Source organism: Carassius auratus, unplaced genomic scaffold (genome assembly GCF_003368295.1).
Source record: "Carassius auratus strain Wakin unplaced genomic scaffold, ASM336829v1 scaf_tig00004557, whole genome shotgun sequence".
Classification (NCBI taxonomy): Eukaryota; Metazoa; Chordata; class Actinopteri; order Cypriniformes; family Cyprinidae; genus Carassius; species Carassius auratus.
Genome location: NW_020523604.1, coordinates 1060370 through 1076789, shown reverse-complemented (window position 1 = coordinate 1076789; position 16420 = coordinate 1060370). Strand labels below are relative to the sequence as shown.

General features: G+C 36.1%; 1 protein-coding gene across 2 annotated transcripts; it reads left to right on the top strand.

The window, feature by feature from the left end:
- The first annotated feature begins 2339 nt into the window (after window positions 1-2339).
- On the top strand, window positions 2340-14791 carry acvrl1 (activin A receptor like type 1). 2 transcript variants are annotated; one of them, XM_026243946.1, is made up of 11 exons: window positions 2340-2838; window positions 5815-5886; window positions 6080-6112; window positions 6414-6644; window positions 8691-8875; window positions 9300-9399; window positions 9948-10094; window positions 10235-10510; window positions 11680-11877; window positions 13048-13178; window positions 13923-14791. In XM_026243946.1, exons 2-11 carry the CDS (start codon window positions 5817-5819, stop codon window positions 14067-14069), a joined length of 1518 nt encoding a protein of 505 aa, XP_026099731.1. In that variant the 5' UTR covers window positions 2340-2838; window positions 5815-5816; the 3' UTR covers window positions 14070-14791. The 2 variants fall into 2 exon arrangements, with proteins under 2 accessions (XP_026099731.1, XP_026099730.1); XM_026243945.1 differs by having other exon boundaries at window positions 2342-2838; window positions 8688-8875.
- Window positions 14792-16420: the final 1629 nt, after the last annotated feature.

Sequence of the window (16420 nt, the reverse complement as noted above, 5' to 3'; positions counted from 1 at the left end):
GCGTGCACATTATTGTCCTTTCGACTGCAATATGGAAACTGTTCTGTACATTTCACCAGCCAATATGGTATGTGTTCCCGTTTGTTTTATTGTGATGTTAACTGGATGAAGCATATAAAAGGAAAAAAGAGAAAGAGACTAAATAAAGTTTAAACATATTTGTGATGTGTTATTCTGCACTAATTTAGTTAACTGGAAGTTTTAAACCAATCACTGAGCATAAGGCGAGGCTATAATTAGAACAGTAAGGTCAAAACACAAAGGAGGACAAGTGGTCTTGGAAATGAATCAACTCATTGTGCCATCCTCATGTAATTTATCAGATATTTGCCTTGGAGTGAAGTGAGGTAAAGCCATGTAAACCAAATTACAGACTGGTCAAAACTTTTTGAGGACACAACTTTTTTTTAGTATCATGTCCTGCTGTTCCTTATGATGCTAAAAATAAACTACTGAAGCCGATTTGCTCTTCAATGTGAGCTTACAATTAAAAATATATATAAGCAACATAAGAGCATAATGGACCTTATTTGAGGTAGATTGGCATATTTAATTTAATGTGAATGAAATAAAAACTCTGAGGGATAGGCGTACCACTGGCATAATGGATTTGGAGAAATTTAGTATTACATCATCATTGCATCACTTTCTCACCTCTGCAGTGAATGGGTGCCACCAGATTATTGTGATGTTTTTATCAGTTGTTAAGACACTCCGTTTCTCTAAATCTGTTCCAATGAAGAAACAAACTCATCTACATCTTGGATGGCCTGAGTGTGAATACATTTTAAGTAAAAGTTTATTTTTGTGATGTACTATAGCCACTGAATGCTATTCCTTTAAAACTTTTCAAACAAAGCATCATACATTTGGGAACTGTGAGTTGTTTTTTAAAACATTTGAGAATATTAGAGAATTAATTATTCTGATTCGTTTAAAGAAGTGGTAAAAAGGGAAGTGGCGTTGTTGTCCCATGCTCAAAATAATATCTCATGTCAATATCAGTCATGTGGAAACCGTTAGAGTCTGCTGCTGTTAATAGAAGTCTGAAAGAAGACAGATCTCAAACTCACACATATCATGGGAACAGGGAAAATAAATACACAAATGCTGTTCAAATAACAGTTTTTATTCTCCTCTCCTCAGATCTGAGAACTGCCAGCTGTGTCTGAAAACACCAGTGAAGAAAGCAGATTGAAAAAGTCTCTAAAGGAAACTGCATTGCCATTTTTCTTGTGTGTTATGATGCGGTCTAAGCTAATATTATTCTTGGCACTTATTTCTTGATTATGTTGTAATGAATGAAAGATGGGATTTTTCCTTCCATCATATCTATGAGAGCTGTCATGCTGTTTACTGAGATTCCTCTCTGCCTCATTGGACCATATGTAAAACTTCAAGCTTTAGAGGGAGATGTCAGCATAACCTCAGGCCGCCCTGACATCAGCACTGTCCTATCAAATAAACCAACTGTCCATCTGCATCTACTTAAAAGCAATTTATGGCCTCAGGATCACCAGTTTTGCTTATCACAATGTTTTTTTTTTTTTTTTTTTTTTTTTTTTTTATAATATATTCATTCATTCAGGATACATTAAATCGATTAAAAGTATCAGTAAAGACATTTATAATGTTACAAAAGCTTTTTCTAATGAATGGACCTTTCTGTTCATCAAGGAATCTGGAAAAATTGTTTATAAACTGTTTTATTGATGCCGAAAATTCCGCTTTACCATCACAGAAAAAAGTTGCTGTATTTTTGATTAATTAATCCAACCTTGGCATAAGGCAATTTAAAAAACATTTTAGCAACCCCAAACTTTTGAATGGTAATATGATATCAAAATCTTAACTGAATTACAGTCAAATATTACAAAATGCAACATTAAGTGGCAAAAAAGGGTTATTTCCCGAAAATAACAGTTCATAATTCAAACCTTGCAATGTTCCAAACCTACAGTTGCCTTTTGGTTACCAGCTCAGATGTTTCAGATTAGAGCTACACCACCCAAAAACCCTGAAAGACAACTTCAGCCTCAAACCCGTAATAACAACTTCAATAATTAACAAAAATATATATTATTATTATTACTATTATTATCATTATTATTATTATTATATTTTAAGCTATTATACAATACTTTGTTCATTTTTTATTGAGATTATGAAGATCAATTTTGAGATGCGACTTGCTCAGAAGCATGAATCCTCTGAAGTTCTATTCATAAGCAATGAAAAAAAAAAAACATGAAAAAAAAATGAAACGTCTTGCAGCAACAGGAAAAACAGCTATGAGAGCACATTCCAAGTGAACCCCGTCTTAGACTAAAGGGGCTGGGTCAAAACTGTATATTTTAAAATCTGTAATCTAACCCCTGAATCAAGAACATTGCTCAAAGTTTGCTTTACACTCATCGAGATGGAGTCGTCTGGAGGAGTCGATCAGGGAATGTTTATTTCCTAGCGGAAGGAGACAGTTTTTTCTCCGAGAAGCAGTTTCTTGTTTCGGTTTATCAAGTCGAGATTGACTGGAGATATATGCCACGACTCGATGTGTTCTACATCACGGATATCTACGCAGCATTTCGCTTTGAGGAAATAGGACCGATCGGATTGTGAGTGCATGGAAACTGAACTGTAAAAAAGTTGAACTATTAGAGTTAAGACCGAGATTACCAGGATGTGGAAAAGTTAAGGATGCAGCACATCTGGATATGACTTGCGCCGGTGATTTAACTACAGTCGCCGTTAGGAGATTTCGAGTAATGATAAACGAGTTTCATAAACAGATGAAGTTTGATCAACTTAATTCTTGAGTGAGCACAAGACGAAAAGCAGGTAAACCACCCTTCATGTTTTACTAATCTCTTTTTTTTCTCTCTCGCTTCTCTCTGAAAGTGCTCTTATGATTTACTTGACGTAATTCATTAATATGCTATATGAATACTATTTAGAGTGTAAAGTTAATAGCGTTTTTAACTGAAATTTAGCAGCAATATAATTATTTAAATAGGCTAAATAGTCGTTTCCCTTTTAATAAATTCCTTGTGGGTTGATAACAGGAGGGTATTTAAAATATGTTACAGTTTAGTCATTTTTAAATGTTTGTGTGTGTAATGTCTAATAATGATCCCTTGTCTGAGACTTTGATGATGTTGTGATGTGCTAATACATGTGGGCTGCATCATATATTACATTGTCTAAGTATTATAATTAACTACTAGAATAATTTAAATAACATAATAACCATTACACTAGTTTAAATAGCTACCAGTATTCTGTGTAGACGTCTTTGCACGTCATGTTTTACAAGAATCCTTCTTGCACTCATTGACACAAACAGAGCTCTAAATGAAACCCACATAGTTATCATGAACTGTAAGGTCAGTTATTTTATCTCTGTAACTGTGAAATGCTGGTGCTTTCACATACATTGAGGCGTACCAATTCTTTTTAACTGCAGTCAAAACAGGCAAGTTTCTACAGCTGCAAGATGGAGTCAGAGATATGCTGCTGAATGCTGAATTTCCCCTTGACTATTTCAAAACCCTGTCAAAACTCTCGATTCATTTCTTCAGGTTAACAATATTGGAAATTGTGGGCAGTTATACATTTGGGACGTCCTGCAGAGTGGCATGCTATACACCATCTGAACTATTTTTTAATTGAATTTTGATCATTCTTTTATAGTTGTTATCATTATGCATGCAGCTTTTCCGTAGCTTAAAACTAGTGAATGCAAAAAGTGAGTAAAATGGTTCACTGTCACTTATGCATTCATAAAAAACTCAACCCAATATGTTAAAATAAAAAAGCATTCTCTATGTTCACACACTACTTAACACAGTGAGTCACTTCAGTATAGGAAGTATTAGAAATAAGTGTAAATATAAATGACAAAAAGCTGTGAGCAGCAAATGGCTTGATTCTATTTCAGAGAATGAGTCCTTAGAAAAGTGGAAGGAGAATTAGAAAGTGCCCTCTTAGTTCTCATGGGTTTTCAAACCGCTCTCTGGAGAATGCTGACAAGCAGGTTATCGAAACAGGAATCACATTTCACCATGTTCCCTTTAGGCTTTGATTCAAGATGGACACTATCTGATTTAAGAAACATCCTGGCAGCTTGGAAATAAAGATCAGTGTACCCAGAGAGAAAAGAGCATTTCCAAAAGGGTGGGGTGGTTTTCCGCTTTAAATGTGCCCCAGAGGGCCTAGCAATTACCCTTTTTTTTGTGTACTAAGCGTACGTGACAATGTTGTGGACACTGACCCACCTGCGCTTACACTGGTGGGCTTAGATGGAAGACTTAAAAGACTGCTTCTCAGACAAAGTGACTCCAGCAGGAATCTCACTGTATGTGTTTCTTCAGAAAGTGGTCATCGTCATTTCCAGTTACCCATCATTTGTGTGTGGGCTTGCACCCCACCATTCATTTATATCAAATGAATTACAGATAGCAACAAATGTCACAGATTAAATAGATTAAACATACAAGGAAACTTCTCATACATATCGCTGAAGGCAGTTTTATCTCACGTCAACTCTGGCTCTAATTACCGATCCATTTCAAAACATCACGGCTGACTCTTTTTTTTTCATGACATCACATAAATATAGTATATGTTCTTTAATTATAATGTCGGGGCTCCAAAAAATGTTTCGTTGTTTTCAGTATCCTATACTGTTATATAGTGATCACAAAATTAATTGGGAACACTTAATCAGTTAAAAATGTATGAATGTCATTGATTTAGATGAAAAAAAAAAAGCAAACAAGCAGCCATCTATTCAACGACACTATAGAATTTTCTCAGAATTCTAATATTATATATTTTTGTGTCTGTGTGTGTGTGACCAAAAACTAAATATTAACAGTAAAAATATTAGTAAGAATTAATTATTAGTTTAAGAATTAATATTAGTTTAATACAATAAAAAATATATGGAATTATATGTAAACAAAAAACTAAATGTTTTACATGACATAAAAAAACATTTTATATAATATTTCAAAATGAAAACAAAAAACAGAAATATTTTAGATTAAAGACATTAATATTAAGAAAATAAAAATATACTTTAGTATTAAAACATTTATATTTCATATATTAAATATGTTTCATGTAATATTTAGACATTTTAAGTTAAATTATTTTATAAATAATCTATATACAACAAAACAGTGTGGTTTTCACCAATTGCTTCTCGAAAGTGTCTTTGGCCTTAAAGGGCAACACTTCAGCATGCAGCTTTTCCATCATCTTCATATAATAGGTTTTCACTCAGCCATTTTGCTTGCGTGACCAGTCGCCTTCCAGACCTAGAGGAACAAGCAATCTGGAGTATCTGTACGGCTAGCCGGGTGTGGCATCTGAATGGCAGGAAGTATAGCCATCAATATTTACTCTGCGTTTGCAGCAGCCAGAGTGTCTGCGAGGACCAGTGGCATGGAGGAGAGCGAGGCCTCTCCCACCCATTCTGACTGATCTCAACTCAGACAAACTGACTGGGCCCTCTCCATCTGTCGTTCTATAACTCATGACTTCCTTTGGTCTAGACGGGGGATACTGAGCTTTTTTCCATTAGGGCTTGTAAAGAAATTCCAACCCCACGTCACTGTATGATTATGCCATTATATAATTCCAGCATGGAGCGATGCCTTGTAAAAGCCAGATCATGGAAGGATGGTGCAAGGGAGCATTAAGAATAAATATAAAAATAAATGGAAGGAGCTGGAAGTGGTTTTTTGTATTTTTTTTGTGTTGAAGTGCTCTTATATCTTGAACTCTTACCTTCTTTTCCCTCTTTCCTAGACATGAAGGCTTCTGAGATGCTCGCTGTACTGTTTGTTTTGGTGTATTCAAGGAGTTACACAACTCTTGCAGGTGAGGTTATATGATTGCAAAATGAACACAAAATGTTATGTTTGCATATTTCTGAGTGTTGCATGAAAACCAGCCGGGTGATGTAGACATTTGTTTCCTGAGTAAACAATAAGCCAGAGGTAGTACGTATCTTCCTGCTCTGCTTTGACATCTTGTTAGACACAGTTGCAAACAAACACGTTTCTTTTTCCAGATCACGTTTTGACTGAGTCTCCCCCAGAAAATGGTGAGTATGTTGCCAAAAACCAGGGATCCTCAAATCTGGACCACGAGATACACTTTCCTGAAGAGTTTAGCTCGAACTCTAATCAAACGCACCTGAGCATGCTAAGCAATGTCTTTGGAATCATAAGAACATCACAGGCAGGTGACTTTGATCAGGGTTGGAGCTTAACTCTGCAGCGCATTGGCGCTCCGGGGTAAGATTTGAGAAACCCTTTAATATACTGTATATATAATCAGCTGAAATACTCTAATGCTATTCACACATAAAATTGTTACTTACCTTATCCCTTTCTTGTCCATAGGTGAAGGCGAGGAGGTCACTTTACAGTGTAAATGTGAGAACACATTGGCCTGTGAAAACAACACCTGCTGGGGCCGTATCTGCTTCTACACTTCGATCCATGAGCGGGTAGTCATTGGCTGTTTTCACACCATGGAGCAGTGCCATGTGCCTAATATACCTGGAGTGTATACCAAGTGCTGCACCTCTGCACACCTCTGCAATGCAAACATCAGTGTGCCTAAAAAAACAGGCAAGTCATTTTTTAAAGCTCAGAAGCAGTTACTCAAACAGTTAATATAGAGATTAATTAGTTAAATTAAAGACCCTTTTGCCTTGGTTGGCCTGACATTTGTAGAAGTTTGCTTTCTGCTGCTTACTACTGTTATATTGCTGTATATTGGTTCCTACTGTTATAAAAGTTATAGACACTGAAGTGCCTTGAATTTTTTTTTTTTTACCACACTGAATTTTATTTTTATTTGATATAAAATTACATGAAATCAGTCCTGGAGCAATCTTGAAAACTTCACATGTCTCACGAGTTTCTATTTTAAATCTGAAGACACCATGAAAAATGTGAACCATTTTTTTTTTTCATGTCTCAAATTGAATTACAATGAAAAAACGTGCTGATGTGCTGATGGCCAGTTATAGAGATGGTAATAATACAATGCCATAAAGTCAATAAATCGCACTCTAATCATATAGACGCGTTCACATTGATAGACGTGATTACACAGTAATAGTGAGCTGATTTGCACTCAAACAGATGGTAATCATACAGATACAGACATATTCAACATAAAACACACTCACGCATATATGAAAACTGTTGAAAAAAGAAAGAAAGAAAAAGATGATGGCTAAGTTCTGCCTCCATCAGATGACAGGTGCGTCAAAGCGTACGTCATGAGCCATCAAGAGAGAGAGACAGAATTCAAATAAACTATATTTCGCCTATCTTTCACTTTTTTTGTGGATCATCTCATTCTGTTTGTGACACTGTACGCTACAAAACCATGCCGTTTTTTTTTTTTTTTTACCAATAAGACGCAATCTCTGAGCATGAGTTATTCCATAACGAGGACTCCCGCGTCAGGGGGTAGGCAAACAGGTTAAAAAAAGCATCATATGACCCCTTTATGTTAAAAGGAATAGTTCACTCAAAAATGAAAATTCTGTCAAGAATTACTCATAAAAATAATGACTTTTAAAAAAAAATGTGTCTCCCTTTGGAGAGTATCATACACATGCTGTTCTGTGTCAGCAGCAACATACATGCTGTTACCCAGTTTACGCTTTGATCTGAACTTAAACATATGTTGTTTGTGTACGTGATACTCTCCAAAATGGCGCTATAGGTTGGAGGTAACAAATATGTTGTTTTGTAGGAAACTAAGTTGTTGTTGTTTTTCCTTTGCGCCCAAAAAGTATTCTTGTAGCTTCGTAAAATTACAGTTAAACCACTGATGTTGCATTAATTATTTCAACAATCTCCTTGCTTTGTTTCTGAGCCTCGATATTGTGAGGATTGTTGTCTATGGGAGGGTCAGAGAGCTGCACTCAAAATATCTTAATTTGTGTGCGGAAGATAAACAATGTCATTAAATATTTGGAATGACATGAGGGTGCATAATTAATGACAGAATTTACATTTTAAGTGAAATATCTCTTTAAGCATATGTTGCTTTAACTCAAATAGAAACTAATAGAAAAAAAATGTAACATATTTAAATATAAAGATTTTTCAAAATACGAAATGGTCACAAATACATTGCTTATCTTTTTAATTTTTTATTAACTTATTTTAGTTAGTTATATCCTCATATATTTTTGCCTATTTTTATTATACTTTTAACCTACATATATTTATAATGTCCAGAATATCTAAAATATATGTCTTGTATTTACCCAGAATGTATTTTCTTGCCCTTTTTATTAAATATCATTCAAACTTTCAAATTACATTTATTGTATATAATCGTCACATCAGTTCGATGATAACAGTAAAAGTCTCTGAACAAATCTCTAGTGCTGTAGCTTGCATTTCTTTGCAGATGCCTGTTTGTTTGCTACTTTATATCTAATGTAATGTTTTCATGTGTTCATACTTTTTAAGTGATTAAGTCTCCAGAAATGTCCAAATTCATTTTGAGGCATTTGATGTAGGATGCTGAACAAAACATTTTCATGCCAAAGTTGAATCTTTTAAAAGAACATCAAATGTGGCTATACGGCACAGTTGTTCCAGCTGGTTTAGTTTAGTGATGTTACTGTCTGTTGTGTCTGTTAGAAGACCCAGTGGAAAAGCCCATCAGTATGATTCTGCTGGTGGGAGTGCCGCTGTTGGTGCTGCTGGTGTTGTCGATGGCAGCCTGTGGGCTCGTGTTGTGGCTGCGTACGAGGCGACAGCACCACCAGCTGGTGGAACACGACACCTCCATGCTCAAAGTCCCCAGTGGAGGGGACCCAACATATGGGGTACAACACTACTGCTGGGTGGCATTCACAGCTTTTTCACTAATCTCAGTATCTTCACTCCATTATTTGTAATGAGCTAGTCTTAAAGATTAGTATCTGATTTTTGCACTCTTATTTACATTAGAGAAAAATCTCTGTTGTTTCTCAGACAACAAAGAGATTCAATGGAGAGAAAATGTTATCTATAGGGAACATACCTTTGTAATCTCTAATATGTCTCACAATGTCATAAACTGTGTTTAAGATACCAAAGTCTGTAACCAAAAGAGAAGAAACATCTGAGACTATGTTTTTTTAGTTATAACTGAAATAGAACTGAAATCTTTAATTCAGTTTCCACAGCAGCCTCTGAGCAAGTTGTGATTTAAATTGTGTGTTTTTTCGGCTGATCGGCAATCTAAGTGTGTATAATTCTCCTTTTTAGGACATATTTGATGAGTTTTGTACGTCAGGCAGTGGGACCGGCCTGCCTTATCTGGTGCAGAGGACCATGGCGCGACAGATCTCTCTGGTTGAGTGTGTTGGTGAGAGAACATTCATATCTCATTACACAATGCTGCATTGGCCAAAGGCTAAAACAGGGCGACGCTATGAAGTCTAGGAGTTTGAGATGTGTCATGCTGCATACCTTTTTTTTTTTTTTTTTACATGCTGTACAACATTGAACGTGATTGAGAGGGTGGTGGCATACTGATTTAAATGTCCTTTCATTTAAATACCTTAATATTTTAAATGCTACCATAATTAAATAAATACTTTTTTAAACGTAAAGATTAAACTGAAAGATTACACTCATTTAGATCAAATTATTATTGGTAGTAGTAGTAGTAATAATGTTGCTGTTGTAGTTAATAATTCAATAAAAATAAAGATTAACATTTATTGTAACAATGTTATTATCTATAAAAATGTATTTAAAATATTAAATTTGATATTAAATTGTATTTTTAAATATAAAAATAATAATAATGCAACAGTGCACTGATAATCACTATAGACCACTATAAAATGTAAAAAAATAAAAAAATAGATAATTTAATTATTAATGTTCTCATCTTAACGTTTTTGACAGGTAAAGGGCGTTATGGAGAGGTATGGAGAGGCACCTGGATGGGAGAGAGTGTGGCTGTCAAGATTTTCTCCTCTCGGGATGAACAGTCCTGGTTTAGAGAGACTGAGATCTACAACACAGTCCAACTAAGGCATGAAAACATCTTGGGTAAGTTCCACCCACACTGCATTTTTCATTGCTCGTGTGTTGGAAGGGATTGTTCTGTGAGTTCTGTTGCAGCCACAGTATGTTCTGACTTACCCAAACATTACACAATGTTTGATTCAAAGTGTAATATTCTCTGTCAGGCTTCATAGCATCAGACATGACGTCGAAAAACTCCAGCACTCAGCTGTGGCTGGTCACGCACTTCCATGAGCTGGGCTCCCTCTATGACTTCCTGCAATACAGCACGCTGGACCCCGAGGGCTGCCTGCGCGTGTGCCTTTCTATCGTTAGCGGCCTTGTGCACCTCCACACAGAGATCCTCAGTATGCTGGGCAAACCGGCCATTGCACACCGAGACCTGAAGAGCCGCAACATTCTGATGAAGAGAAATGGGCAGTGCTGCATCGCAGACCTGGGTGAGAAATTAGGGGAAAAAAGTCTTTAGCACATAACACATTCCAAACCATTATTGATACAGAAGTAAATGACTTCTCACATTGTCCTGTTTGTTGAAGGGTGATGTGTTCTGATTACCAGAGCATCATTGAGGCTTTAAGGTCCTGGGGTGGGACACATTCTCTATCAAAATACAATAGCAACCACCAGAAGACCTTATGCTCAATGTGCTAAAAATAATCAGAATACTTTAGCAATTGCATACCCTGGAAACCACCCTTAACACTGAAGCACAACTTCCATTCAATAAATCTCATTAAGCTTTGTTACTTTTGATAGAAAACAAAGTCTAATTTCAAATTCTGTCCATTTTATTACAGTTTTTAACCAAAAAACTGGTTACTGTCTAATGTGGAGTGAGTGACAGAGTGAGTGAGTGCAAAACGTGCGTGAACTGATCATGTCCTCCACTTTAATACCATTTTCAACACAAATTAAATATGAATAAACATCAGAAGTTATGTTAAAAGAAAGATGACAACTTACTGAAATCCGTTTCCTGTTTCATGTAATTTCTAAATCAGTGGCTCAATCACGCAAATTCATCAGTATAAAAGCTTCTAAACAATCTCACGCCATTTACCTCTGTATTAATTAAATCCATCAGTTTTTATGACAGCCACCATGTTTATATTTCATAAAACAAATTAGAGTAAATATAATTTTGTAATTGGAACTTTATTATTATTAAATCTTCATTGAGTGTAACTTAATTAAGCATAGCCTTCAGTATTATAGTAATGTAGTAGCAACCGACTCGTGTATTTTACAGCATTAGTTGAGGTTTTTTCCTTGAGAAAATTTGCGTGTAGCCTACTGTACGTGATTATATATACAGAATAAACAACACTGAATGGAATCAAATCAAATCAAATCAGTCAGAATCTAATCAAATTTGTTTCAAAACTCAGCAACCAACAAAGCACCTTTGCTACCAAATAAAAACACTGCTATAGGAACACCCTGGTAACCACCCAGAACACTTAAGCATAATGGAAGAGTCTGTTATTGCCAAATCAATTTAGTAAAAAAAAAATCCGATTTTACTTTATTAAGGGTGAAATTCCAGTTGATAGCTAATACTGTGTTGTTTTTCTTTTCAAACATTGTCTTCTGTGTGCCCTTTCAGGCCTGGCTGTCATTCACTCTCAGTCTTATGATTATCTGGATGTGGGCAACAACCCGAGGGTGGGCACCAAGCGTTATATGGCACCAGAGGTTTTGGATGAGAGTATTCGTGTTGACGTTTTTGAGTCTTACAAACAAAGTGACATCTGGGCCCTAGGTCTCGTCTTGTGGGAGATATCTCGTCGAACTATTGTAAATGGTAAGATGGGGTGATTATTAAACTTGATTTGGTGGCACCACTGCTGTTCTGTGCTCTCGTGACATGGAACTCATTTTAATTATCCTTCAAAGTGTTTACATACAGTACTGATACCAAAAACTTTAAGATGCCAAGACTTATCAAATAATAATTGGGTAAGGTTTCATTGCACATCGCAACTTTCATTGAAAACTGCAGGATCTCACGTTTGGTCTTCTGTTGCTAAGCAATGCTTTTCACCATTCCAATAGATGTGATAAACTTCTCAATTTATTTTTTCTCATAAGTTTCTTCATCTTACTTCCCCCTCAGTTTTTTCTCCATGAGTAGCTATGTCTGTCTCCTCTATCCACCCACGATTAGCAGCCCAATAATTATAAACAATCTTATCTGGTGTCAGCACTCCCGCTTATGAAGTCCAGATGCGCTTCTACTCTCTCTTTTCTCGCTCCCTCTCTCACACACACTCACTTTTTAAGAAGCATTTAATCAACCATATATATATATATATATATATATATATATATATATATATATATATATATATATATATATATATATATTGTTTGTTTTTTTTGTTTGTTTTTTATCTACTGTGATTCTTTGATTAATGTAAAATTTTAAATAACAGCATTTATTTGAAATGGAAAGCTTTTGTAACATTATAAATGTCACATTTTTAAATCAATTTAATGCCTCCCTTCCTGAAAGAAAGTATTAACTTCTAGAATAAAATAATAATAATAATAATAATAATCTTACAGGCTGCAAACTTTTTAAAGTGTAGTGTGTCAATATGTAAGCTTCCAATTTGCATTTCTAAAACACTTCTTTATTTTTATGTATAAGAACTACTGTTTTAAGTAAAAAAAATAAAAATAAAAAAAGGTAAATAATAGCTTTTTGCGTTTTCACTGTAGCTTTTTACCCCGTAATGTCAGCTGCCATATGCTGCTCATAGACTCCCTGGATCATTTCCAGTCATCCTCCCACAGAAGTATTAGTACTGCCAACCTTCAAACTCCCAAACCACTGTTTTATAGATATGGTCAGAAGAGACTTTCAGTCTCGGCACACATCTACATTTTTGTCAGTAAAAAAATAAAACACAATGTAGTCAGCAAACGTTGACAAAACCCATAAAATCCTTTAATTCTGTGGTTCTCTCAGGGATTGTGGAGGAGTACAGACCGCCGTTCTTTAATGTGGTGCCCTCTGACCCCAGTTTCGAGGAGATGAAGAAAGTTGTGTGTGTGGACCAACATAGGCCCAGTCTCCACAATCGACTACACTCTCATCCGGTAAGATAGTCAAACATGCCAGAGATACAGACTCAGTGACTCGGAAGACTTGGACTCCAGTCAGACTCTACACAAGGCTTTGCTTTGACAGCTGCAATCTGGAGTAATTTGTTAGGAAAGCATTAAATGTGTGTGGGACAAGATATTCTATCAGTCTTTGATGTCACTGAACAGAATCTTGTGGGTTTTAATTTTAGGCTTGCTGTAGAGAGCGTATTTATTGCATATGCAACATAGAAAATGGCTGGAAATGTACATTTATCAAGCTTAATGCCATAATCAAGAGAAAAGCAGCTATTCAGCAGCCATGTGAAGAGTAGCACTTTCAGGCTAGTCACTAAATTTGTTGCGAATTGGACTTGAAATATTTCTTCCTTTGAGTCCATATCTTTTGTTTAAACTGTTGGTCAAATTAGATTGCTTTGTCTGCCACAAACACATTCTCCTTCCTACAGTGTTTCTACTTAAAATCCAGAAAAAAAGAACAACTAACTGTTTTGAAATACACATCTGATATGACATGTATTTCAGAGCTATCATGGCACATCAACACAGTTCTCACCGAATCCTGTTGTTTTGAGAAGTTGGTTGATTTGGAATTGAAGTTGAAATCTGGGTCACTTCTTTGTGTCTATTTTGGGAGATGGATGTGAAATGAACTCCAGACACTTATATTCAAGACCAACATGTGACCATCAGAAATGACAAAAAAATGACCGTCTACCTTTTCTGTTTTCTGTCAAGATCCTGTCTGCAGTTGCGAAGATTATGAAAGAGTGCTGGTTCCAAAGCCCTTCCGCTCGACTCACTGCTCTGCGTGTGCGAAAGACGCTCTGCAAACTGGACCAAGACCATGACTACGACATCGCCAAGCTCAAACTGGACCTCTAGAATAAACTGCCATGCATAGCCAAAGAAGTTGAATTCTAATGGACCCACATGACACATTCATCCATCAGAGTACTTTTAGACTCTTTTAATGTGCTTTTCAAGCTTCTTGACTTAAATCTACAAGGAACATGGCTTATCTTATCAAGACATTAGTTCACTGTGGGAAGTTGAGGCTATTACTGCGCTGTTTCTCCTCTAATATATATCCCCACGAATGCTTTTCCAGGACCCGCTTATTTCAACACAGTGACTCACTTCTTACTGAAATTAAAAGAAGGTTGATGAACCCACAAAATATTTTTCGCTATAGTGAGAGAGAGTTTTTTTCAGGCAGGATGTGGGTCTTAACTTCCTAAACATGACTGAAACCTGGAAAGGTAGGCACATGCTTTAGACAGTTTTTTGCACTTGTACATTTTTTTGGCGCCATGAAAGACCGGACCGTCTTTTTAAGATCAAGTTCTGCATTACAACTTGCACCAAGTCATTATTAAAACAGAGGACATTAGTATAGTGCACTTTTATAAATTGTTAAATGTTTTTTACAAGATTAAAATTACAAGTACATTACTCTAGATGTACTTTTTTATTTTATTATATATAATGTACAGTATAATTGCTTTTTCAAAAATAATCTTCAAAAATGTATATATTGCACAAAATGTCTATTGTTATTTTCACTCCAAATAATAGTAAGTATTAATAAATTTCAGGATACTGAAGCAGACTTGGAAATTTTCTCTATACCATAAGGGTCTTCGGCAAAAAATCCCAAAATAATTATAAAATAATCCCAAACTTATTTTTGTGGGAGAAACAATACAATATATGATAAAGTGTATAAATATATACATGAAAATGTGTAGAAATAAACCAAAAATTACAAGAAGCTAAATTTAATTTAAACGTGTCATTAGGTTTTGTCCACTAGAGGGCGTCATTAATTGCTCTTTCCTCCCCAAAGTGTTACATTGGGTTCCTGCTGCCTTTTTTTTTTCTCAGCACAGCAAACTGTGCCAAAGCCTGATCTGGTTAATAAATACAGTATCACTTTAGAAGAAAAGAGGGCTCTATTTCCTTTTGCCTCAATCCATTTCTCATAAACCATAAACAATGTGTATCCTGTCTTACAAGCCACGCAATCTCGCAATTGTTATAGAACTGTTGTTCGGCATGAGAGACACTAAAAGCCCCGATACCCCTCGGGAGCTACCAAGACACTCCTCGATGTTGCTGAACAACATTTCACAGATACAATACTGAATGCATCCTTCACTATCATGTTTCAGACAGACCTATATTTACCCGGTGCAAATAGATATCTCACGTATCTTATTCACAGGAACGAGACTGCCAAATGGGTGTCTTTCCAGTATAAATCCCTTCCTACGCACACCAACACGCAGAGAAGGCCAAAAGAGCAGATGTTCCACTGATTGATGGATATTTATAAGATGTTTATCTGTTTTTTTTTCCTGAGCCAAAGTTTCCCTCCAGTGTGTCGTGTTTGTCTTGCTGTCAGACTGCATGGCGGAGTGAGAGGATGGGCATTGATTTCTGTCTGCCTGTTTATCTATATCTGCGCCCTTGCTATATCCATCTGTGGAGAAGCACAGAGAGAGGGGGCTTTACTGGAGATAATTCCCCAAGTCTGACTGTCCGGTCAGACAGAGAGAGGGTTATTTTTACCAGACGCACAGTGCTGAGTAGAGTATCAATGCCCTGCTCTGGTAGGCCAGACTCCTATGAAATGGTCTCCTTCTATCAACTGTGACATTTTACACAGAGCGGACCCTTTCCACATGCCTTTGTTTGGAAAACTCGGATATGAACGCCCTGCTGAAATATGTGGATTGATAATTGAAAGATATGACCCTACTTTATAGACAATAGACAGCCAGGGGCCAGATTAGTATGCAGTCTAGCAAAGGCAAAGAGGTTAATGGTAACAAAAGAGGTTTAAGACTGCAGGCCGCAACTCTAAACGCTTTGTGTTTGGCCTTTGCATCGAGAGCGACTTGAAAGGAATTTCAGTGTAATTAGATTAGGACTTGTACATCATTCTTTATGTACCCATACGGCTTAATGCACTAACAGAGAGTCTCCTCATGTCATGTGGACATTAAGAGGACAAATACTGAGTGCATCAAATGTCTCTTTATTCCTCAAAATTAAAATCACAAATTCTCCTCTGCCCTGTTACTTAGAGGAAGTAAACATCCTGAGGTCCTGGCAGAAGCCAGAGCGCTCCTATAGGAATATGTTTGACTTGTTTCCTTAAAGATGCAGTTTCCTTTTTCATACTAGATGAAGATTTTTTTTTGTAATCACTGATTTGTTATGAGGGTCTG